The following is a 27,250-nucleotide window of genomic DNA, read 5'->3' as shown; positions in this document are numbered from 1 at the left end:
TATCGGGAGGTGGGTCGTGCACAGTTAACCAAGCCAGTATGTCCAACAGTTAACCATGGTTAACTGTGTCCATGTTTATTTTAATGTTTTAAATTTAATACTCGTTACAGATGGGCCGGGTTAAAGCGACCATTAGAAAAAAGGGAGGGCATACGGCACAATCTATGAAGAAAGCACTAGAACTAGTCAAAGCTGGAATGAGTATTAGGCAAGCAAGTAAAGAGTGCAATCTTAAATATCCAACGGTTAGATTATATGTGCACAAATACAATGTAAATCCACATGTTCGCTTAACACCAAATTACGCAGTCAATATGATTTTTACACCTGAAGAAGAAGTAAAAATAATAGAATATATTAAATATTGCGCTGAAATATTTTATGGTTTAACTACTAAAGATTGTAGACGTGTTGCTTATCAAATGGCGAAAGCCAACAATATCAAAGTACCCGCGTCCTGGATCAAATCAGAAATGGCTGGATTTGAATGGCTACGTTCATCACACCCGGAAGTTTCTTTAAGGAAACCAAAAGCCTGCAGTTTGGCAAGGGCAAGTGCTTTTAATAAACACAATATTGAATCATTTTTTCACAATTTAAAATCTGTTATGGAGAGACACCCAACATTTGCAGATGGCACTAGGATTTACAACTTAGACGAAACTTCAACTACCACAGTACAAAGACCGTCTAAGATATTAGCACCGAAACGCACAAATGTATCCAAAATTACAAGTGGAGAGAGGGGTACCCTTGTCACAACCTGCTGCATTGTTAATGCAACCGGACAAGCTTTGCCTCCGGCTATGGTTTTACCCAGGAAATGGTTTCAACCTCACATGTTACATGGAGCGCCATCAGGTACATTAGGTTTAGCTGCTGCTTCTGGGTGGATGAATGCCGAGATATTTGTGGATGTAATGAAACCTTCATCAAACATGTGTCAGCTTCAAAAGAAAATCCTGCGCTTTTAAATATGGATAATCATGAGAGTCATCTTTCGCTTGAGGCACTGGACCTTGCTAAAGCTTCAGGAGTCACTGTTTTAACCCTTCATCCACACACCACTTCAAAACTTCAACCACTTGACGTTGGATTGAACTGTCCATTTAAGTCATACTACAATGCAGCAGTGGATTCATGGCTATTAAGGAATCCGGGACAATGTTTAACTATTTATATTTCAGAATGTGTGGTAATCGCATATATGAAGGCGATGACTCCGATAAACATAATCAACTCATTTATGAAAACTGATATATTCCCATTTGATCAATTTATATTCACAGAGGTTGACTTTATGCCTAGCACGGTGACGGACAGCTCACATACCTTAGAAGACATTGAAAACCGACAGGGTGAAAAATCTCCGTCACCATCTCTTCTCGATAATGTTGATCCGGAACTAAACGACTCAAAGGAAGACAAAGATATCACGCCTCCAGGAATTGTCACACCCAAATCGCCATCTCCATCTATAGTTGAGAATAACAATCCGCAACTTGATTCTCCCGACGGCCCAGATTCCCTTAAGTAATTAAACAGTGATCGTCAAAATTTTGGTAATCACCCAGATTCATCCAATATCCGAGATAATCTCCAAATACCGTCTCCAACTGTTAAAAATATTCATCCACGTGAAACTCTTCAACCTACTCCTTCGACAAGCAGAAATATTGTTGCACCCCTGGAATTCATGCCTCCAATAAAAGCAAAACCTCGTGATCCAAAAAGACGTAGAACACCTGGAAGAAGCATGATAGCTACGGATACTCCAGAAAAAGATTGTATTGCCGCTAAGAGAATAAAAGCGAATAAGAAGCTGATTAAAAATGTCAAGCAAGACCTATTCACCCAAAATACTCCAAAAAAGACAGGTAAAAATAAAAAGAAACCCAAAATTGCCAATAATCCAGAGACATCAGAGGAAGAAGAATTTATAGCGAGTGGAGAATCGTCTGGTGGTGAGGAATATGCCAGTGAAAACGAATTTGAGTATGGTGAAATTATACTAGATGGCAACTTCTTACCATTGACTCGAGATCCAAGAGAGCAAGAATATGTCGTTGTGCTATTTCCATTTAAGAATTCCTCTGTTTATTACGTTGCCAAAATTTTAGAAGCCATAAATGAAGAAGATGAAGATTCTGACTATTTTGTGAGTTTTTTGAGATTAAAAAGTAGGGCTCATCAAACTTTTTGTGAGCCTCTCGAACCTGATACAGCAGGAATACAGACCAAAGATATTATGTATATTCTGCCGAATCCGAAAATTACTGGCAGCAGCCGAAGACAAGCGTCATTTTCATTTAGCGTACATTTTGATATGACCGCGTTAAATTTACGCTAATATTTTGAATAATAATAAGACATTTTTTATTTTTCTGTGAGAAGTATAATATTTTATTGTTCCTAAAACTGTGATAAACAATTAAGACTGTTAAGACTTTAGTAATATATGTTAGAAGATAGACATTAGTTTCATATTAATAATGTTGACGCTTTTAGGCCAATGTTCGAAATTAAGGTTCCTTCCTAATTGTTATAGTTATAAGTTCAAACCAATAAATGATTTATTTTGTAACTTTTTCTGTAATTATTTGTTTATCATTTTATACCTGTTAATTGTGTACTACTGTGAATAGCTGTAGCACACCCCCTGGTTAATAGTGTACCAAGACGTGGACACAATAAGCCAATTACCATTTTTTTTAAAAATACATTTTACTGAAAATCTATAGAGATATTTAACCATTTGAGAATTGAATATGTAATCAATGAATCTATGCATTGCTCTTCGCAGATAAAGTCGAGTTTAGATGAACAATTGTGAATAATATATAGTTCTTAAAATTGGGTGGTTAACTGTTGAACTACTCACCAATTGTAAAAATGGAACCCTTATTGTTAATACATTTCGGTTTTGTTTTCGTATGTCTGTATACCTACACTATATTTTTTTGAATCGAAATATTTATTTGTTCACCTTATTTTGACTCAAATATCGAAAAATCCTTATTTTCAATCGACAATTCACCCGTCAAAATATCAGCTTTTTTCAAAAAGTTTCATTCCATATTATCCAATTATAATTACAGTTTTTTGGTTTCAAAAATTATCGACCCTTGTCTGTGGATTGTTCGCGAGTATGACACATCGTACTGTGGCTCGCACCAACTCACCTATACCGAGGTCCCTCTCTGCTCTCAACGCTCTTCTCGAAGCCAACCCTGCTTTTGATATATTTGCGGATGGATTGAAGACGATTTTAACAGACAGCTTGCGTTTTTGCGAGACGGTATTTGGATGTTTATTAATTGTAAGTTAATTACTGTAAACTTTGTATTTATTTAACTATTATTGGTGTAACATGTTTAGCTTTTCATTTGTAATTAATAACTTACTTTAATATTGTAATTGGCTCACAACTTTTTATCAAAGTAAAAATACTTAAATAAAAAAAAATATGTGGTGTCGTGGGACACCAGGTAGGAACGAAGTTCCTTCGGCTAGTGTAGAATCGACACAAATTGCAAAAAAAATCGTTCTAATATTGCTATAATCGTTATCATATATTAATATAATAATTTTGATAATATATACACTACTCGCTTGTGTATGCGACTGTCGCGCCTGCGCACGTCTCATTTAACGGTTTTATTCCACGCACTTTTCCACGCACTTTTTTCCACGGATTTTTTCTTACGGTTTTAGTATCACATTTTTTTCAGTTCGGTCGCGCAGCAAAATCCCTATCCCCTCCAAGCCTGCCGTAAGGAACTTCGTTCCAATTATGTTGTTTATGAAATGTATAGCTCACCCTCGTCCACAGAGTAACCTCAGCGCGTCAATATGACCCTCGAAGGCGGCCCATAATGTGGGCGTCATACCAGATTCGTCTTTATTGTTGCATTCTTTCCTCGTGGCTTCACGCAACACCTCCAGCAGACCGTCTTTTGCAGCTCTGTAAACCAACATTACTTAAATACACAAATAATAATAATAATATCAATCTTTTACACAAATGGGAAGCTCCGTTGCACAGGATTCCGACTAGATTTTGGGTACCACAACGGCGCCTATATCTGCCGTGAAGCAGTAATATTTTCACATTACTGTGAAAGTGAAGTGTGTTTCGGTCTGAAGGGCGCCGTAGCTAGTGAAATTTCTGGGCAAATGAGACTTAACATCTTATATCTCAAGTTGACGAGAGCAATTGTAAAGCCACTCAGAATTTTTGGGATTTTTAAGAATCCTGAGCGGCTCAGCGGATCAGCTGAACGTCCTGCTCGTCTGCCTTAATTTTTATAGAAAAAAAAATACAATCTATGACCAGGATGCCGTACCCATAGTAGCTATAATAAATTTGTTGGATTATTGAAAAACCCAAAAATACCGAGCGGGATTTCAACTACGCTCGTCATCTTGAAACGTAAGATGTCAAGTCTCATTTGCTCAGTAACTTGACTAGCTACGGCGCCCTATTATTAGATTAGATTAAAAAGATACATTAGATTATTATTAAGACGTTTGTAACAGTGAGCTTATGGATGAACTAGAGTTCTTTTTTGCGCTAAAATAGTAATAATAATAATAATAATAGATAACAATTTATCAATTACTAATATGCAGGGACACCCACTTAAGCTGCCCTATGGCAACTGACTAATCTTTACCAGGTATCATAAGGTTATACTTATAGATTTATCTTATGAAATAGTGTTATGATGCGACTGGTTGAAAAGCCTTAAGTTTGTTGCGAAAGGTTGAGCACTATGAATGAAAAATGTTTATTTGAAATGTATAGTACCCATAAATATACAAATAGTTTAAAATAAAACTTACAAAGGAGAAAAACAATAAACGAACAAAATCTGAAAGAATAGATAGATAGATAGACACTTTATTGCATACCATACAGACTTAAAAATAAAAGAATATATAAAAAAAAATCTTAAGCTAATTACAGTCATAGGTACGGTAAATGGGCGGTCTTATCGCTTGAAGCGATCTCTTCCAGACAACCCAAGACACAATACATGATACAATAAGTAATTATAACAGGTATCTTGAAAATAACGTCTGTAAATATTCCTTTACTTAATTAAAGTTAATTAATAATTACAATAATATTACATACATTCTTATGTTTAATGTAAAAAATAAAAAGAATAAAAAGAGTTAATTAGAATACTACCTATACGTTACAAAAATGGTCCCGACTCAGATTTTTGCTGGAGTTAAAACAAACGCTAGTCTTCCGTTGGGCCATTTGGTGACGTCACATAAGTATAATTATATTAAGATTGCGTATTGGTTCAATCCACACATGTCAAAAATATGAGAATACCCACATTACGAGTACTGTAATAAATATTCAAATAGTAAGTTACCTTAAGCACATAAAACATAAAGAGAAAACTATAATACAATGGCCAAACAAACTAAGGTTATATAAGGCTTCATACAAATGACTGGCGACAATTTTCACACCATTTAACGATTATTTACACTGTTTCAACAAACCGGACTGCAATTAAAAATTTTGTTATTGTGTAATATTTTATGTAACTAAAAGATTTAATGGATAAAAAGGCTAAGACCTGGCACCAAATACAATTTTTGAAGTGAAAACTTCTTTAGCGGATTCTTGGGATGGGTATAAAATGTAAAACTCGCGTCAGGACACGTGACCTGACCGAAAATTCGTAAGACAGTCGTTGAAATCATGGATGAAAGTTGATTTTACTGAGAGATTTTTTCTTTTTGTGTAAAATAATTGTAATAGTTCTGAAGTGTTAAATTTTTTATGTAATATAAATTGTCATTTTTGTATACGATAGCGTAATAAATGAATTTTAAATTTAACCACATAAATACTAGTACTTTTGTACTGATAATAAAACAATTCGTACGAAATTATTCTCTAACCATTCCAAAATATTCAAAAATGCACTACGTTAATGTTCAAGTTTTCACTTCTGCCGGCACTCCTGGAGTGCAATTTTTTTATACAGGAGGCAAACTACCCACTGGTTCATCTGATGGAATGTAAAAATCCACCCTCACATGGACATCAGCAGTGAAGAGTTCAAGAGATGCGGCCCTTGTCACTATTACTATACTATACTATTAGCTCTAGACCTGAAGAGCTGTTGGTCGTATTGGTGCAGGAGTACAGCAGATCGAAGCTGATTCCACACAATGGGTGGAAAAAAAAAGTTTTGAGTGCATATTGGGTAGATCTGAGAATCGGACAACATCTATTTTTCATCGCCCTAAATGTTAAGGGTGGTATAATGTGTCCACACGATTTTTTTTTGACATTTTTTTTTAATTTGTTTGATTATGAGTCAGCATTAAAAATACATACAACTTCAAATTTTCACCCAACTACGATCAAGTTACTTTTGTTTCACGATTTTAATATCGGCAATACAACGTTTGCTGGGTCAGCAAGTATTTAATAATAGTACGTCTTCAGCAATCCAGGCACTAGGTAAAAACGAATACGATTAAAACAAAAAGATTATAATAATGGCATTATAATGAGAGCGCTCCGGAAGCGTTTACTAAAAGTGAATGATATTCTGTAACCATAACTTTCACTTGATGTGAAACAGAGATAATACGGTTCATTAAATGAGGCGACGAGTTAAATGTTTAAAAACGCGTTACTAGCAAGCAGGTCGTCCTGACCTCGTCAATATGCTTCCAAATTTTGCTTACATTATTGAAGTTATACGTCTTTAGGCGCGTTATGAAAAAATTATGAGAGTGAAATTTTAAGATGCGCGCGCATCACTCACAAAAGTAACAGGTTGAAGTTGGTTTATAAAATTTTCTGATTTTTGCGTCATTAGTTATTTTATTTTGGTTCTTTCGTCCATTATTAGGACAGGCAAAGGGTTCAAGCCCGTACAGCCGTATTCATTATTTAATAATTAAGTGTCAAAGCCATCTTTTCAAGATTTTTACAAAATTGTTCTTTCTAAAAACGTAAAACAGCACGTGAATTAAATAATTTTAATGATTTTTGCTTCGTTAGACCAAAGATGAATAACTTCTTGCGTGCATATGTTTTTTTTAAAGTTTAACTAGTGTTTATTCGACATTGGCCGTAAGCACCTAAGAAAGCGGCGAACGCTAGCGTAGCGATTATTTGCGATATATTGTAATTATTACCTGATCAATTACGGTGTTGTGATCATGACTTGACCAATGAGCAATCAGTATCTCGCTCACTTTAGTTGTGTCACTGATATTTCACATAGCGAATATATTTGATTAGATACCTACCTATTTGATTTTTTATTAATATTTCATACAACATAGGTTGTTTGCTTGTTTCTGAATATTTTGTAAGTAGGTGGAGCTAGTAGTAGTATCATGTATTTAATTTGTTTTCTTCTAATAGGTCTTTAAAGTAAAAATAACTACCTAGATGAGTGAAAGTACATAAAATATGGAGGGTAAATTCAGGAGGTTAAAACTAATAATATTACGAGTATAGTAGAGATAGTGTGCTTAGCAATGTTAGTAGTCAGTTGTGATAATGAACCGCCAAATGGGTTTTCATTTTACTTCGAGTAGGTACCCACTGTGGAGATTTACGAGGCAAAAACGTGAAATTAACATTTCACAGATCGTAAATTTATTAAAGTTTACTATACTTGAATAATATAATAATATTCGTTATTTGCGAGCATGGCCACCCTAGGCATATTAGGAACACTATAGGCGGTATATAGTACCTTAAAGTATTTAAATGAGGTAAGACTTGTCCTGTGAATTCTGCGATTGTCGAATGCCAATTATTCAAGATTGGATGCTGGTATTAACATGAATATTCCACTTAGCACGAGTGATCACTACCCCTTACAAATATATGCCGTAGAACTTGCGGGGACCCAACAACTGCACTGAATGAGTCATGCAAACCGGAGAGGACTTGGCCGTAGAAGATTCGATCTACTAACGAAATCTGAAAGAATAGCGTAGCAACAGAGCCAACATAAAATCGCATTCAAATAAGCAGAAAGAGGTGAAATCTTAGATCTAAAACAATTACAACATTTGAATTAATAATTACCTATTATCTTATTATTTTTGTAAAGTACTTGTGTAATATTGTTATAGCTAATAGGCTATTGAAGGAAAATTTTATAAGAAAAAAAAGAAGATCTAGAAAAAGAGAGAAATGATATGAAAAAAATTTTGGGCTATCCAAGTGGCCAACTCCATGAAAACAGAAACACCGTATACAGGGCGTCCCAAAGTTATGGGATATGAAGGGAAAGTACCTTAAATATCGTAGATAGGTTATTTTACTGAAACAAGATTTTATGTTATTTTAAAAAATTAGTAATTGTGCATTCAAAGATTTTAAATTACTTGCCTCGTCTGGGAATCGAACCGACTAAAATGTAAAAAATAAAAACACCCCTACCTTTATGATGCCAATCGAAAGAATGGCCAAAAACTAATAACTCTTCTTAAGTAACATAGTATTTTAAAAGAAAGGAACAACGTAAAATGTTTGAGTAAATTTCAAGAAAGTTATTTACTGCCGACGACGACGACGTTCGAAAAGTAGCGATATTATCATTCCATATATAGTATTGATTATTTGAGGCAAGTAATTTTTAGAAAATCTTTGAATGCAGAATTGCTAACTTTTAAAAATAACATAGTCTTATTTCAGTAAAATACCCTATCTACGATATTTAAGGTACTTTCCCTTCATGTCCCATAACTTTGGGACGCCCTGTATATTAATTTATACAGACAGTACCGAGACGTAATACTGCTAAATATATTCAATTTATTGTGGCAATGACATGAGTTAGCATAATGAACGCCCGGTATATCGGAAACTGGCGTTAATGAACTTGTTACGGGTGTTGAACTGTTGTGATCATGTCAAGCGTGTCTCCTGGTGTACCTTCCGTGAGGATACCTGGGTTATTGTTCCGTGTGAACTTGACAAATGAACTGGGCGAGATCGAGCTGACTTCTGAACCACAATCAAGTTGGGTTATGCTTCATTTGTAACTATTGGCTGTTGTTTCAAGCCGTAGTTAAACTATCAGCTTATTGAAGATTTTTTTTTTGTTTTATGGAATAGGAGGACAAACGGGCCGCCCACATTCTCTCGCAACACCAGAGGAATCACAAGAGCGTTGCCAGCCTTTAAGGAAGGTGAACGCGCTTTTTTTGAAGGTACCCATGTCGTATCGTCCCGGAAACACCGCGTAAGGAAGCTCATTCCACAGCGTTGTAGTACGCGGAAGAAAGCTCCTTGAAAATCGCACTGTGGAGGACTGCCACACATCCAGATGGTGGGGATGACATCCTAACTTGTGGCGTGTCGTGCGAAGGTGGAATTAAAGCTAGTAATTAGCTAAAAATTAGCTAAATTTAGTGAAATCTGTGAAGATCGTTTACCCGTCACTTAGCGTTCTGATCCCATGGTTTTTCGCAACTACAACCCTTTGAAGAACATGGCCAAACTAAGGGACAGAAGATTGATATGACTTATGTTATCTCACAATTAATCGTAAAGTAATATGTGAGTACCTCACATACAAGTATCTGAGAGCTAAATTATCTAAAATTTTCTATACCTCATCCTGTGGATCAAATCTAAGCTTACATTCCCATGTTAAGCGCATTCTTGAAGAGTACAATTTACTAAATGGTCGAATCGTGTTGGACGTGTTTCATGACTTAAGGCGAAGAGTAAGCAGAAAACACGCAAACATTGTGTTTTTAGACAAGTTTTGTGGTGAAAGTATAGCATTTCGAGCTATGAACACTACTACAATCCTGTTACACATATCCTTAACTCTTATTCGTAGGTTGCTAATGCTTGCTGTTGGTTATAATTAACACTGCCGAGCCTTTTTGAACCACCACTTTTCTTTTAAGTTAAACAAGTATTTTGGCATGGCGTGACGTATTTTTTTGGTACTTCTCTCAGAAAAGTTATTCTTATAGCTTGTACTTTTTTGTGTAGGTTCATTTATTCAGATTAGTAGTGAATAACGAGGATTGTAAGCATATAAACTGTTTTACACGCAAGAATTTTGAAAATATTGGCTTTGTTACATAGATGGCGGGCCGGCAGCCGTGAACTCATATCGCTCAGGGTCGCTGGCATTTAGTGTCGCCTTAAATATAGTTTTATAAAAAAAATTGAGGGCATTTAACAATTTTGTTTATATCATTATTATAAGTAATTTCTGTATTTATAGTAATAGTTAGTATTAGTATTATTTTATACTGTTTAGGCAAAGTTATGTACTATTTACCAGTGGTAGTCTCATTTGCACAGGATTCCAGGTAGATTATAGGTACCAGAATGGCAACTATTTCTGCCGTGAAGAGTAATGTGGAAGCATTACTGTGTTTCGGTGTTAAGCTAGTGAAACAACTGGGCAAATGAGACCTAACATCTTATGTCTCAAAGTCACGAGCGCAGTTGTAGAACCACTCAGAATTTTTAGGTTTTTCAAAAATCCTGAGCGGCACTGCATTTTAACGTTCTGCTCGTCTCATCCCTTATTTTTATAAAAAAACACCGTCATTATTGTTACATAACAGTACACATATCAGTTACACGTTACCCTTTAATATATACAAAACTAGTTTGTATGGATATTATGTGTCATGTGGTGTACTCATAAAATAAATCAGTAAAAAATCTCCTGCTGCCAAATTCCACTTTTGCACGACACGCCACAAATCAGAATATCATCCCCACCATCTGGATGTGTGGTGTTCCTTTACCATGCGGTTTCCAAGGAACTTTATGTACCTATATGATACTTGTACCATTAATAAAACTAATTTCACCAAGACTAGGGCGTAACAAAGACCTCCAGGGGCTCGTAATAGTTAAAGCCAGCCCTGTCTGAGACATTTCGCATTTATTTAGTAGATACATACTGAATGACCTAGTTTTTTATTTCAATACGGTTCATTTATCGTTTTGATACAGATATAGCCAAATGAAATATTTCATCGAACAATAAGCTAGAAACTAAGGAAAATTAAAAAGCTGAGAACAGTATTCCTGAACGTAATACTTGTTTTGCCGGGACATAAATTAAAGAAAGTGAATTAGGGTATTCATTATACGTGATCAGTAAAAAGGATTTTATTGTTAATAAAAGTTCCATGTCAGGGTTTTGATATATACTTTAAAACTTTTTTTTTTTTAGATTTTTTTGCGATAAATACATACGGAGACAAGTGGGATGAGGCAGTGGGGTGAGAGCAGAGGCTGCTTGCCGGCGATTACTACGTAAGTGCCGGGGAGCAGTTAGGGCTAACACTTCTAAGATATTAAATCATAATAATTTAATAAAGAAATAATTTATATGTTTCAATCTGCCAATTAATTCATTATAAATTATTTCCAATGTAGTATGTTATGTTAATGACCTACGTGACATTTGAATAAAATTGAGTTGTTACGGACAAAAAACATTGATGAAAGATTTGTTGATTGATGCGATGTCGAGAGACTTGCGCTAAGCCTGCGTGAATTGACGCTAGTAGGGAAGATGTTCTACTTATTAGTACTCCATCCTTGCCATCAGTAAATAATTTTAAATTGAGTAGACTTTTTTAATTAAGTAGACACTTATATTATGATTTGTCTACGAAGTCTTACAAAAACGTGCTGGGTCCTTAAATACCTTTAACCCTAAAAGGTATATCCCGCAAATACCAGATAATATTGCTGCTCCAGTAGACACTGTTACGGCCTCGTCACGGGCTATCACGTTTCCATGGCAACGTTTGCAGTTGTTACTTATGGTAGCCCGCACTTTAACGCATGGTTGCGTGCAAGGGTGATTAGGATCGAACGCACAAACTAATATCAACTTTAACAGATACGAGATAGCAGCTATTACTAAATTTAAATTTGTTATTATTGATTTTTGCAGGCAGGTGAAGACAGATATGCTATTTTGTAACATTTTAACAGGCGCAAACATTTTATATGGTAACAATCCTTGTAACTGATTACTTATCCGAATTAATGTACACCTACACATAAAAGAAAAAACTATTAGAATAACGGCCACCAGTGGGAGGCTCTATTTCTGTCGTGTAGCAGTAATGTGTAAATATTATTGCTTATTACGTAGCTAGTGAAATTACTGGGAAAATGAGACTTAATATCTTATGTCTCAAGGTGAGGAGCGCAATTGTATTGCCGCTCAGAATATTTGTGTTTTTCAAGAATCGCGGCAAAGGCGGCGCAATGAATCTAAGCGGCACTGCATTGTAATGGGCAGGGCGTATCAATTACCATCAACTGAACGACATGCTCGTATCGTTCCTTATTTTCTTAAAAATAACTCTTCTGAAATTCGTAATAAGTCAATGCGTCATGCCGAGAAAAAACTTGTTAAACTGTAAAGAATAATGGTACTTCAAAATAGCTCTGGAGTGTTAACTTTAACCAACATCAACCATTGGCAACCTACAAATAAGACTTAAGGGTATGTGTAAGAGGATAAAGTAGAGTTCATGGCTCCAAATTCTATATATTGACCATAAAATTTGTCTAAAACCATCGTTTGCGTGTTTTCTGCTTATTCTTCGCCTTGAATTGCATTTACTACTTCTACTTTAGGAAAATTTATTGAAGTAGGCGTTACTTTGCGGAAATCCATAATTATACAAATGATTTCAGTTTTCTTAATTCCGCCACTATTTGTTACAAATATTGGCGGAATTATAGTAGGGGAGCCCAAGCGGGGATTTCGGGATTAACTAAAGCGCGTTAGATTAATATACAGGGGGATACCTTGTACTCGGTTAAGTACCTCCCCCAAACATGAGGCTATATATGAGACTATATATGGGATATAAGGCCGCCCGTGAAGAATACAGGATCAGATTAGTAAAAAAAATGACCATCAGAAATTCTCGAGCGCGTCAGATTAAGGTAGGGTGAGTTAATTATATCCTATAAAGTGTATATTCCACTAATCTGACAATTTGAGAGTGACGTAAAGAAAGGGGAGGGCAGCAAAGTTGTAAAAAAAAACGTAATCTCGACATTCTCGAGCGTAGCTAAATTATTTTGAAGGAAATAATTTAAGAATAATGTAAAATATATAATCTGACGATTTCCGCAAGCCGAAATAACAAAAATTCGTCGATAAAGTTAATATTATTTATGAGAATTAAAGTTGCTAAAAATTTAATAAGAGTGATATTAATTTAAAATGTGTATTTTGTGGTGAAAGTACCTTATAAAAAACAATTAAATTTACTGTAGAAACATTAAAAAAATGTGCAAATATTTTGGAATGTCGTCGGAGCAAGCCGGTTATCCGAAAATCTCGAGGAACATATTATGATAACCTCGAATCATCATTAAATGATTTATATCACGGACAGTGCTATACATAGTTTTTTTTTAAAGTGGTTTTTTTGGAATAACTTTCAAACGGCTTTATCGATCAACTTCAAAAACTAATCCGCCTTTGAGCTTGAAAAATCACGTCGATCGCTACCAAGCTGGTCAAAACCGGTTGATTCGTTCGAGAGGTATCGTGAACGAAAGAATGCCCGAAAAAGTGTTTTTTCGGGATTACTCCGAAATTTTTGGTTCGATCAATTAAAACTAGAAAATTACTTATGAGGATGATAAAACTGCGTCGAATGCCGCCGCGTGAAAATTGCTTGATCCATTCAAAAGTTATTGCGGTTTGAAAATTCCAAAAATAGTGTTCTATGAAACTTCTATCAGCTGGGAGAGCTCAAATGCATAAAAAAATTATTTCTTTTAACTCAGCGAGGTCAAAATATCACATAAATTATATTTTGAGCTCAAAAATGTCATAAGTACAAGCGCCCAGGAATGGAATTAGCGGGAAGTTGCAGGGATGGCCTTTAGGGTGAACCGTTTTTCTAATTATTTTTTTGTCAGATCTGGTGAATCCCTCTAGATAATCGTCAGATTATGAGACAGTACGTTTAGAACATAAAGATGAACCATATAATATATCTTAATCTGACGCGCTTGAGTATTACAAAATGGCGAATTCTTTATGCACATTATGAAAATGGCCGCGAGTTTACGTCCCATCGAATTCGTCAGATTAGTGAATGACAGCTTTTTTTTGGTGCACTTAACACTCCCTTAGAAAATCTGACGCGCTCGATTAATTTTTTTTTCATTTTCAACCCTTACATAGAACCACCCGCATCATGCAAACGATCAGATTAACATACGTACATTATTAAAAATACGTAGAGCATTGATGCTATCAATATCTGACGCGCTCGAGAATGTCCATGCAACAGTTTTTTTTACATATTTAAAAATCTATAGCCGCTTCTCCCACCGATGAAAAGGTATAAATCATAAAACATTTTTTTCTTCTTATCATCTAAGCTTTGCAACCCAATAGGTCTCTACGATACTCGAGTAAATCCCCATTTAGCATCGTGGGCATAACCACTAAAGCGGTACCATTAACACTAAAGAAAACTTAAATCATTTGTATACTTCTACTATACTTTTATGCTTTCGATTTACCGTTTTAAATGGGCACCCATTACACACTTCACTTATTATGCAGTAGATAGTAAAGAGCGAACAATTACATCTACAAAACAATAGGTATTAACTGAACTCCTGTTTGTAGTAATAATATAAAAACTTTCTTATCAATTGAAACATTTTAAGAACTTTACGGTTAACTGACTTGCTTCAGGTTTTCACCTTATCTACTAATATTTTGAAGTGAAAACTTCTTTAGCGGCGTTGAGAACTTTTCTTGGGATGGGTATAAAATGTTAAACTCGCGTCAGGACACGTGACCTGATCGAAAATTCATAACACATAATTATAATATATAAAAATTATAAAAAAATATACATATAACATAATATAAAAAAATATAAAAAACTACATATAATATCATAACAAATATAATCTAAACAATTTGTTGTGTTTATAAAGTGATAACCTTCACTTCTAGGATTAATTACACAAATAAATTTGAAAACAAAATTTATGAACGAAAACATAACAAATTCAATATTCAATTCAAAATTCAGCAATTTCCTTAATATGCAAATATTGGGGTTGAGCAGGTTATCAACTGTAAAGTTGATCCTGTAGATGAAGCCACAACCTGATAGTTGAACAAAGCATACAAAATTTATCAACGATACGTCACTTGAACGGATGGCTCAATTGGAAGAGCACTCGCACGGAACGCGAGAGGTCGCGGGTTCGAGTGCCGCATCGTTCATAAATTTTGTTTTCAAATTTATTTGTGTAAAGATATAATTTTTAAGTTTGATTGTGTAATATAAATTGTGATTTTTGTGTACGATAGCGCAGTAAATGAATATTCTATTTAACCACATAAATAAAAGTACTTTTATACTGATAAATCAAGCAATTCGTGCAAAATTATTTCCTAACCATTCCAAAATATTCAAAAATACACTACGTTAATGTTCAAGTTTTCACCGGTAATTCCGGAGTGCAACTCTGGCTCCTTCTCATGTCCAAGCTACTTCAGTTGGCGCTGGAGCTGCTGCTTCCAACGTCGAAGACAGAAAATATTTAAATAAAACACTTTTGAAGGATTAAAACGTGTGTAATTGTAACGGTTTTACATTAGAGGTTTGCGTAAAAGTTACATTTTTATTTTAGTTAACCCGACGTTTCAAGACCTTTCCAGATCCGTTTTCAGGGGGACTGCAGATAAAGTGAGACAAAGATAGTATTTGTCATAGTTGTCATTATAAAGTTTAGCGCCTTTTATTGTGGTAGTAGTATTGTTGCTGTACACAGATGGTTTTTGGCAAAATTTACTGACAATGTCCTCTTCTTTTTTGGTATGTGTAGTTATGGGTTTTAATTTAGAGATTATTGGATCCCAGGTGTTAGATAATTTTAGACCATCTTCTCTATTGAAATTTGGGTGTTTTTAACAGCAAATATGTGGATCTCAGTGAGTCTTACATCTTTGTGTCCTTTGGTGTACAAGCTTGGTGTAGAATGTACGAACTATCAACGCGCCTCAATTAGGGGTGCTTGAAAGCAAGTGCTGGCAACTATATTGGTCAACGATTAAGCTAGTCTAGCTAACCAACGCGTAAATGCTGCCAATAAACTTGTTAAACTTCCTCATAATAATAGCTCTTACTTTATATAATTACAATAAGTATTTGCATTATTATGTTGTAAAAAATCAAATTCAAATATTATATTAATATTCTTTGTATGATGGATATCATTAATAATATTTACTTTAAGTTAAATTTATTATTATAAATCCGCTGTCGTTGTTGAAGATTTAAAACTAGAAAGCATGAAACGCGTACATCGAACATATAATTAAAATATTATGTAAGAATAAATGTGGCGGAGACTTACAGAACGTGTGATGTACATTTTGGGTTTTTTGGGTTTAATCAAATATTTTGGTCACCTTACCGCCACTCGGTATAGGTTTCTTTCATCGGAACTGCCGTCCGAGTCAATCTTTCTATGTTGAGTGGCAATGAGCTTCTTGCCTATTGCCTAACATTCTAAGTCTATGGTTAAAAAAACCGACTTCAAAAACCTCATGCGGAGAGAGAGGGACGTGTATTAAATTAAATTTTTAGTTGTTTGATACTTTTTAGTTTTTGAATTCGTTTTTTTTTAAACGTAGATTTTTTTATTTTTTACTTTTTAGTGTCAATTAATTATTATAATAAATAATCAACCTGAATGAAAACTCCTTAAAAGCTGTACACAAAAAATAATTATATCATCCAAGTAGACAAAAATTGTCATAAAAAATGTTCATAAATTGAAAACTACTGGGCCAAACTATGTAAAAATTTCATGGGACCGAATGGCATCTATTCCACATCGAACTAAAGAAGAATTACATAAATCTCAGAGTAATCGGTGTACATACATAAAAAATACTGTTCGAATAGAGAACTATGTTATTTTAACCACAACCAATCTTGTCTCCACATTCTTGTTTTGGAGCTCAAAGTTTTGAATACTTTCAACCTTTTAATTTTGACAGTAAAGTCAGGGTAAATGATATTATGGAAACGTAAAAAATCTTAAGAAAATATAAACAAACAATAAAGAATTCCAGTACGCAGAGTAGAAAATGTAAGCTACATTTAGATACTATTCGTTTTCTATTTTTATTACGGATTTTATTTGTATTTGTGAAGTTGTCCCTTTGTCAAATATACATATCCCTACTAACGTTGATTCAGGCAGGTTTATCGCGAAATAAGTATAGGGAAGTCGACATCAAATCCGCGAACAAATCATAGATCGATACTTTTGTTCGTAGCTTCCTCAACATCTAATCTACAAGACACTCGTAAATTAATGTGATTTTCAATAACGTCTTAATAAAAATCCATCTACACAACAGAACAATCTGCACTCTTCCCCCACCGCATCTCCTCTTCCCACTTGTCTCTCCCACCTCATACTCTCATATAAGTTGCGAAGATGTTCTTCTAACAATTTTTTTACTTTGCTTTTGAAAAGAGACAGTTAAAATTCCATTCACATTGCTTTATTGCTCGACTACATCCTATTAAACGCATATGATCGTTTGTTGAACACATAAAGCAATTTATAGCAAGAATATCATGTCTATACCACTTGGTAAGTCAAAGTCAAAATTATTTGCCAGAAACATTCACAAGTAAAGTTGTTACAAATTTAAGAGCTAAAGCTAAAAAGCAAATTAAGTCGAGTTAAAGAGTCTTTAGTTGGGCGATGTATATATATGGCTCTACAACATCAATATAAGCAAATGAGATACGAAATTCAAAAGAATTGTTAAAAAACACCATAGTGTGGTAAAGGTTACTATAGCATTTTAAATGATTTTCTTAATGATACCTTGGGAATGGAGCGACCGACCCTACGATATTAAATTAGTAAATTTTATTTAAAAAAAAAACAATCCCGCTAAAATCCTCATGCCCTAAAATTTCGAAGGGGTTGTCAATTTTGACGTTCAACAAGAATAATTATTAGCCTCACAATCATGCGAAAGTGAAATTTTAATTACTAATTAAGTCGGTGTTAACTAACATAACAAACATTAAGGTGGTATAAAATCAGTCATATATGAAGTTTCACTGCATTTCTATGTACAAACGTGTCGGACTGCAAATAATCATTAACATAATGTCACAAATTAATTTCACGTTGAATTTCCAACGTATACGAATATCGATAGGTTCCAGGACATGCAGGGATCGAAGGCAATGAATGTGCTAATGAACTTGCAAGAATTGGTGCCAAAAGCACTCAATTTCGCCTTGAGCCCTTCTGTGGTGTCTAAAGGAGTCTTGTTAAAACGACCCTTGAAACATCATGTTCATAATAGTGTAATAAATTCCGGGTTTAACCTATAAAAAAACCCTAATAATCCAAGCCTCTAACAGAAAGGCTGCACATGAGGCAGTAGGGCTAAGATGGGAGAATGGTATGGTATGGTATAAGGGCTCCTGTTTCCGCAATTAAACCACTAGCATGGGTCCATTTTGCGTGCAGTAATGGCCAGTTACTTAAGAAGGGAGAACTAACGAATTCTAACCAGGACACTAACGAGGCAAACCAGAATAAATAAACACCTCTCAAACCGAGATTGCAAAGCGTGCAGATTCTGTAAGAGAACGATGAATCCCCGTTACACAGCCTCTCTGAATGTGGACAATTAATGCGTAATCGTAGCAAACCTTGGGAAGACCAATTCTTCAACGTGACTGATACGTCAGCTCATTGCAAAAGATATAATAAGATTTATGGAATGAATCAATCTTAGCAGTGAGCTATAGTTAACAGTGGCTATCACAATAGATCACATTGGTCGCAGTGAAATAGAGCTGCTCTGAACTGCACTAAAGCCACTTTACCATACGAAGGGACGTCGCTTCGCAACACCCAAGGTCTTCACAGATCACAATCCCCGACAATTTTTGCAGCGTTTTACGGTAGAATGGTTGAGGCTTCTCCCTAAAAAATAGGGAAAGGAGCTCATCCGATTCAAAGAAGGCATCGGAACTTAAACATCTCATAGCCAACCATGTTTACGAGGATTCAATCACACTTTTGCTAGAATGTTTTTCGACATCCAACTAAAATGTGGAATGAACATCCTTCCTGGGTGTTTCGTCAATTGATGACTCAAATCAATTAAGTCATATAGATAATAAGTACTAGATGTCAGTATTTTAGTGATAATTGTTGAAAAGCGATGATACGAAAACTTGCCAAATTTCATTTAGTTGATCATTCATCAACAAATGTTGATAGAAAACAATTAATTTCCGTTAAAACTCATCCACATTAATATTCAGCTCGTATATATTAGTTACTCTGTAACAATAAATTGTGCACAGATTTCTTTATGTAAACTAGGATTTACGCAGCGGATGCTGCCTTGAAGCGCCAGTTAATTCGTAGAAACTCGTTCGATATCTCCGGTACAGAAATATACAGATGCAGACATGATTAAGACCATTTCTAACAGGTTTTAATTAGCTCAAAGTGATTGATATTCATTATAATTATCTGTTAAGGTACAAAGTCGTACCTACGTACTTGTACCTAATGGTACTTACTGTTCAAATCACATTCAAAGTCTTTATTCATGTTGCATTCAGGAACATTAATTTTTAGAGTCTGTATCGTACAATTTACTTCTGCCACGTGTACTGTGGAGTATTTTATTATAAAAAAAATATGTATGACTCTCTCCGAAAATTAACAATGAGTGCTGGAAGAAACTTGTATCGAGGTTACTCTACAGTAGTGGAGTGAAGGTAAATTAAATATTGCACAGCTTAACTCAGAAGACTCAAATTTTCGAACCACAAATTAACCCAGCCATCGTGTCACTGCTTTTCGACAACACCTCCATGTGTGCGTTGCCTGCTGATACGATGTTCTAATCAAGATGCTGAGAGCGTAAAGGTCGAACTAGCTATCGACCTCGAATCCAAAATATCCATAATTTAATCGCAGTCAATCAAGCGACGTATTGACTCCAAGGGTTCGAAACATTCACAGAGCTCGTCAGTCAAATGGCTCCAGATGATATATTGTATTAAGGGGGCGCATTAGACCAGAGATGAATATGTCTAAACAGAGCGCCAAAATGTTTACAGGCTTGATGTAGGGATTGTTATTGATGACCTCCAGTTTCTTTGAAACTAATTTGACTTTCTCTCCAGATGAGCGCGAAATTGACAATTGCTCGAGATTTCGAGAATTATCGTCAGTGATGACAATTATTAAGGTTCGCGAACGGAAAATCGGGAATTTTTTGTGCCTAACGCGCAAACTTGCATCTTCTAGGGTATTAATGGAGCAAGGTTCGTATTAACCCATTTCAGGACCTTTTCAAAAGACTAGATAGAAGATTCAAGCATATTTCGCCTGAATGAGAACTGCATGGACAAGTATTTATGGAATCTCCAGTATTGTATAACAATGCATGTGGCATTATATTGGTATGCAGAAGATACAGTGAAGAGGAACATACAGCTTTGGAGAACTCCTGCGTTCCCGGGGTACGAGTAATATCCGTCGACAGCGACCTGTATGCGCCCAGTGACGAAGATAGTGCTCATTTGAATACACTCTCCGGAAGACCAAATGATGAATGTTTCAAGGGAAGCACCTGGTGCCATACTCGAACAAGGTGTTCAGCATATCTAGGCTAAAAGCTAGGACTCCTTGCTTTCGAAAATCGCCACCCGTCTATTTGTTAGGTATAGATACCTGGTATACCATAAAAACGCCAAATCACTGACTATGACGAAAGTTATAATGGTCGGTCGGTCAACTGGTAATTCTCTTGAGTCAAGGTATACCATGAGCTGGAGTTAGTTAAGCTTGATTTTAGAGAGGAGAGAGGTAACAGCAGTCAACAACAGCCGGATCTGAGAGCCTCAAAATCTACGCGTAGCCATACAGCACATAGATCCGGCGACAGCACATATCCTCCTTAACAAAAACAGATACCCGGCATGTGGCTCTCCCTTATCGTTTTAAGCATCGATTGGAACTTTTTGAGGTACCTGGTAAACCTGAGTAGAAACTATTAGGAGTTATCCTTGAATTATGACAATTTTTGACCTGAATATGCCTGAAAGCGGCAAGAGGAAGAAAAGTACATACAGTTGAATAGCCAAGATGCGGATCAACGCCAACTAAAAAGTAATCTAATCATCATTCCTTAATAACTAATATCCTAGTAAACTTAATAATCAATAAAATATAATCTTATCATTAACAGTGATAAATATTTTGCTGCGTTAAGAGGATAATATTACTTACTTGTGAAACCTGTCTGTAGTCATTTTTATTGTTCCCAACTTCCAATTAGCAGGCGAAATATTTGTTTAACTCATTTTGTTAATGTTCAACCACTGAATAGGTACAAAATTAATGAAACGAGAAAGTAACTTTGTCACACTTTACACTTCAATTCTCATAATAATTTGCTTAAAACGAAGTGTCACTATAATTTAATGTTAGTAATTTAGATTTGCACCGCTCTGTCACTTTATAGAGGTGTTTTATCCAATTTACAGAATATTGACACTATCAGCTAATAAATGAATCAATACAAATTCATTAATGTTTACGCTTTTTCACTTAACAGGATTACGGCTCTTACGCACACAACACACTGTCTGGTTCATGAATCGTGTATTCACTATTCATGTGAAAAAAGAAGTAAAACAAAAACTACCGTGAATATAGTCACAAGTGAGTGTCAATGACCTTTATTTTAGCGCCCTCTAGTATGTACACCCATTATCATTAACACTGACGACTGTTATAATGCGTAAACCTTGATCGAAGAATACTGTGAATTTACTAGTTATGCTACTCCTTACTAGATGGCGGTAGTCAACTATAATATATAGTAGTAAACAGTATAGATATTAATGTTTAGGTACCAATTAAATCCTATTCTTAATTCTTATCATTCGTAAAGACCCTTTTTATTCTATACAGCGAAATGCTTTAGTTATTTAAAAAGACGACATTGGTAACTTTACTTTTGTCGTATTTGGCGATTTTCCGGCCCTTAACGTCAATTAATTTGTTCATAATAATTGTTATGATAAAACAGAATAGGTACCCATGTGAACACTGTTGTTCACTTACCAAAAAGCTGTTATACTAACATTGCAAATAGAAAACAGTCCAATTTTATTCATATTGTGTATTTAACTAATTAATAATGAGTACCTACAACGTGATAAACGTAACATAAAATCAATAAAGCGGAGTCACCATTAAGATAAAACAACTTTTGATGGATATCAATGCAAATATTTGGAGTCCATTATGCGTTTATCACAGCTAATGTATTTAACTTGTAACTTCAAGTGTCGCCGACAATGTGTCAATCTAGTACATTATAGGACCATAATATCATATCAGCTTTATTACAATCTTTATTACGCTTTTATCGGCATAAATAGTAAGCTTTTAAATGTCAAGTGAAAAGCGTATATTGAAACAATTCAATAGGTTTTCAGAAACTTTTAGTTTTATTTATATAGAGCACCGGTAACAAGACCATCAGCTCAAACCAAAATACAATAAAATAATATTTACATCATTTTTTAATATAGGTCCTCGATTACAAAAAAAAATCCTGTTAGGTTTATGGGCAAAAAATAAATAATCTTAATATTTTTCAGAGCTTGTATTTTTTTTATCTACATCCATGCTTGAAATCAACACCCAATGTCCTAATAACCATTACATCATCAAAACGAGACGTGTTGTAATGAAATTGAGTACAACATTATAGCATCCGTTTTAATAATAACACTCCTTTGGATGATATTATGGTTACTCACTGTTTCAGAATCATTTATAGAGGATTCATATTATGGGTGTAGATAATGTCTTGTATGCAACTGTTGATAATTAGGTAGCTATTAAACACTCATGTGATATATCACACCCGGCTTCGCCTCGTGTGATAAACCCACCCACCCCGTGTGTTTTAATACTTATTACACAACAGTTGCCTAAATAACTATTTTAATAAGACTTTTAAGTAACGAGACCTTTAAGCTAATTTTCAGAGTAATGAGTCTAACCATTAATATTAATACAACATTTTTTTAATCAAATTTCGAATGCGTGTAATATATTCTGTTAGAAACTTCGACAATTTCCCGCCACTTCACATATTTTTTTCCTAGCTATTATTTTAGCTTAATCACAATAAGGAAACGGGATGTTAACGAAAACAGAATTGCAGTGTTTACCTTGCATAAAGTGGGTTTGGAGCCGTCGATGATTTTCAAGACACATCAAAAGCTTTTATAAAAAGCTTGTAAGTTTGTGTACCGTACTATCAAAGTCAAATAACCTTTATTAAATTAGGCAACAGCTAATTATTAAATTAAACAAAGCGCTTTTAGAAGGTAGAAGACACACAATGAAGCGACGTCTTTACGCAACGCCAAGTGATCCACTCCCGACAATTCGGGCTGCTATGCGAAACTGCTTAAACAAAATTCCAGTTATGTTTTGCCATTTGAATCCTCTCAAAGAGAGCGGCTCAATCAAAATGCTTACTTCCTGATAAGTTCATGCATCATGTGAATCTAACCTACACCATCTGCCAATTTCAATACAGAATATTAACAATAGACTCTGACTCTTTTTGGGTTGTTTTGAGTCGTCGCTAACTATGGGCCTTATAAGGAGGCTTATGGTCGCTCAAAGGGCAATGGAGTGGGCCATGCTTGAAGTTTCCCTACGAGATCGAATCAGAAATGAGGAGATCCGTAGGAGAACCAAAGTCTCACTGACATAGCCCAAATGATTGCGAAACTGAAGTAGCAGTGGGCAGGGCACATAGTTCGACGGACAACTGGCCGTTGGGGCAGTAAAGTCCTCGAACGGCGACCACATACCGGAAGACGTAGTGGTGGTAGGCCCCCCACAAGATAGACCGACGATTGGTCAAAATCGCTGGAATAGGTTGGATAAGGGCAGCGCAGGACCGATCGTCATGGTGATCTTTGGGAGAGGCATGTCCAGGAGTGGACGTCTTCCGGCTGAAATTATGACTTATATTTATTGAAATTTGTGTTTAACATACTTTAGTTTAATAATTGATACAAATAAGGTATATATCGTTTGCAAATTAAACTGAAACTGACAGGGGGACAGGCCAGGGTAGAGACTTTTTTAGACTTTATAAAGAAGGACTTTGACTCGGCATTCGAAACCATTGCAACCGGCGTAAAAACATAGAAGGCATTTTTTTTCTTAAATAGTGATGACATGCTCATTCCTCGAGTGTCTCCTCCCCGCGCATGCATACATGGTTAAGCATATATATGCAATGGTAGTTAAAATTAACTCTATGGGAAATGTTTGAACCTGAATAGCTTTTGACCCCAGCCACCTAGAAACACAAAGTCTTTTCTCATCACCTTTCCAGCGATATCTATGATCTGTCTGTATGTGTTGACGTCGCTGATGAATAAAATTTCCAAGGAGTATTTGTGCTTTATCTTTATATATATAATTCTTCTGAACGTGTGTTGACAGTGAACTCCTCCTAAACGGCAGAACCGATTTGAATGAATTTTTTGTGTGTATTCAAGTGGATTCGAGGATGGTTCAGATTCATAAATGAACTACCTCCAAAACGGCTGGACCGATAGTGATGATTTTATTAGAGTGTTCCAGTGAATTTGAGATTGGCTTAGATTCTCAATTCAGTCCATATATAATTCTCCTGCCCATGTGTATGTTCGTGAACTCATCCTAACGACTGGACCAATTTTTCAAATTTAGGACGTGTTTACGTACTGGACAACGTCTGTCGGGTCCACTAGAATAATATAGATTCCTTGGGAAATAATCATTTTGATGTCAATTAAATAAAACGGTGTAACCGTTTTGGTAACTAACATGTCATAGTATTATTTTTATTAATTACCTATAGGTACTTCTTCTTCACGTGTCTCTCCATTACTGAAGGTCTGCAGTCAGCTTTTTAAACTTCTTGGACCGTCTTGATCCCTTATATTTCCGAGCCAAGACTTCTTTCTTCTTCCAACACCTCTTTTCCAAGCAATATAAATACTATGATGTATATATGAATGATGAATACCTAAAATAACATCTATAATAATAATATTCCATAAATTTTACAGTAGGTAGTAGGTTAATAATAATACCTAATGCGTCTGATTCTAATAAATACCGACTCAAATCAATATCGCTAGACGACATTTTCGAATCAACGCAACGTCAATATATTTGAAAGCAAAAAACCATATAATGTTCGAACGGCCTGCGACGGATTCGGTCTTGTGTACCGAATGTGTACCGAACTCGAGCCAGGTATAACCTGCGTTCCGGCCGTTTGTATGCAGATAGAACATCCCGTGGCTTGATTGTGAGAGGAAGAAAGAACATATTGAGATGAAGAAAATACTGTATTACGTTTTAAATTACATTATTAATCCTTAAAGAATAGGTTGGATGAGGGCAGCGCAGGACCGCTAGGATATTTACAGTTAAGAAGTTCCAACTCCCGGAACTGTACCGCTATTATTATTTATAATTTAACTACCTATAAGAGATGCATAAACCTACAGCAACGTTATGTAAAAAAAACTCAATTTAGGTACTTATTATATATCTTCTCATTGCTTTCAAGTAGGTAGATTTAGATACATATGAATTTTAATATTTTACATTCAGGGTTTAGGTTGCTATAAGTAATAACTAATGTTATAATAAAACTTTATTACTTAGCAGTATATCTACGTAATGGAAAGTACTAAAATAGCAATAAAACACTACAAAGAACATAAAAACTCTAATTTTAAAACGGAATTAAGCTATTAATTCGCAACACATTCAGTGCTACCACCATAACTTTGTAAAGGCGCCTGATTGAAACTAAATGATAAAGGTAAACAATATAATGACACTCATTACCGTGCTTGGTTAACTCAATGACGTTAAATGATCAAAACCACAAAATGCTAAAATGGCGACGGCTTCACCATTATATTGATTTCGTCGCCATTACAGCAGGCCGGAAATTAAAAAGAAATAAAAACATATTGCTTTCCCGAGCGCGCCGAACTTCACCCAATTTGTACACGTTACGTTCGATTTTTGAATAAACAAAAGGCTAAAAACTGTTCGTAGCACATACGAATTTAAACTTTATTCAAATGTTATACAACATACATTTATTTGATCGAGTATTACCGAATATATCGGAGCATTGCTGGCAGTATTAAACGATGTAGGGAAGGTATATTTTATTTGGCATGCCATTATTGTCTGATATGATTATTATATTATCAGGCGATAAACGGGCATAAAAAGATAATTTAAACGGCAGGCGGCATGCAATCATCTCAGCGGATTACTTGGTTATTGCCACGTTTGGCATTATCGACAAGTTAGTTCTAATTAGAATTGTGACATGCGCTGGGAGCATTAATCAACCAGCCAATAGATTACAGACGCTGTTGGCAAAATGGCGTCGTAGGGTCAGAGTACGGAATATTCTTATTATATTGTTTGAACGACATTAATTATCACTTTTTTATACGTGGTTGGAATTTAATTGATTCGGCACTTATTTGGAAATCTTGCAAGGACTTGTTAGGACTAAGTTAAAATAAACCCATTCCTTGACGCGTCATTAAGCTATCAGGACCTGGGTGACAATTCTGCTTGCTGTAAAAAATTGGAAAACGCATTTCCCGTTTTTCTAAAAGCCCTGCAATGCTCCTGTGATTCCTCTGATGTTGTAGAAGAGTGTGGGCGGTGGAGCTCGCAAAAATCAGCTCTTTTGTCCTCCTCTTCCATATCAAAAGACGAGATCGACTAGGTAGCTCGGTTTTTCGCATCAAATAAATCCCGTCAAGTAATACAAATATAGATATGACCATAGACATAATACTCGTATTTCGAATGGTAATAGTTTTGACGTATTTGAATTTTAATATGCATTTAGATCATTTGAATGTTTGCAACTACCGGGATTCGAACCTGGGACCTCTAGCTTAAGGCGGGATCACCAGATAATAGGCTGTATGAGGTGTCATTTATTATTTGTTACTAGCTGTCCCGGCAAACATTGTTTTGTCATATAAATTATTTTTATAGTTAGACCGTTTCTTGGACATTGCAACATTA

General features: G+C 35.2%; 1 protein-coding gene across 1 annotated transcript in view; it reads right to left on the bottom strand.

The window, feature by feature from the left end:
- LOC126969428 (pre-mRNA splicing regulator USH1G) overlaps nt 1–21,748 on the bottom strand; it is a 39,235-nt gene extending 17,487 nt beyond the window's left edge. Inside the window, exons 1-2 of the mRNA XM_050814837.1 lie at nt 21,371–21,748; nt 3,821–3,964 (exon numbers count right to left, since the gene is read on the bottom strand). Coding sequence (XP_050670794.1) covers nt 3,821–3,964; nt 21,371–21,393 — 167 coding nt within the window. The 5' untranslated portion in view covers nt 21,394–21,748. The remainder of the gene's footprint in view (nt 1–3,820; nt 3,965–21,370) is intronic.
- Between the last annotated feature and the right edge of the window lie 5,502 nt (nt 21,749–27,250).

Source organism: Leptidea sinapis, chromosome 18 (assembly GCF_905404315.1).
Source record: "Leptidea sinapis chromosome 18, ilLepSina1.1, whole genome shotgun sequence".
Lineage (NCBI taxonomy): Eukaryota > Metazoa > Arthropoda > Insecta > Lepidoptera > Pieridae > Leptidea > Leptidea sinapis.
The sequence above is the reverse complement of the archived record's forward strand: the minus strand, read 5'-3'. Positions and strand labels throughout refer to the sequence as shown.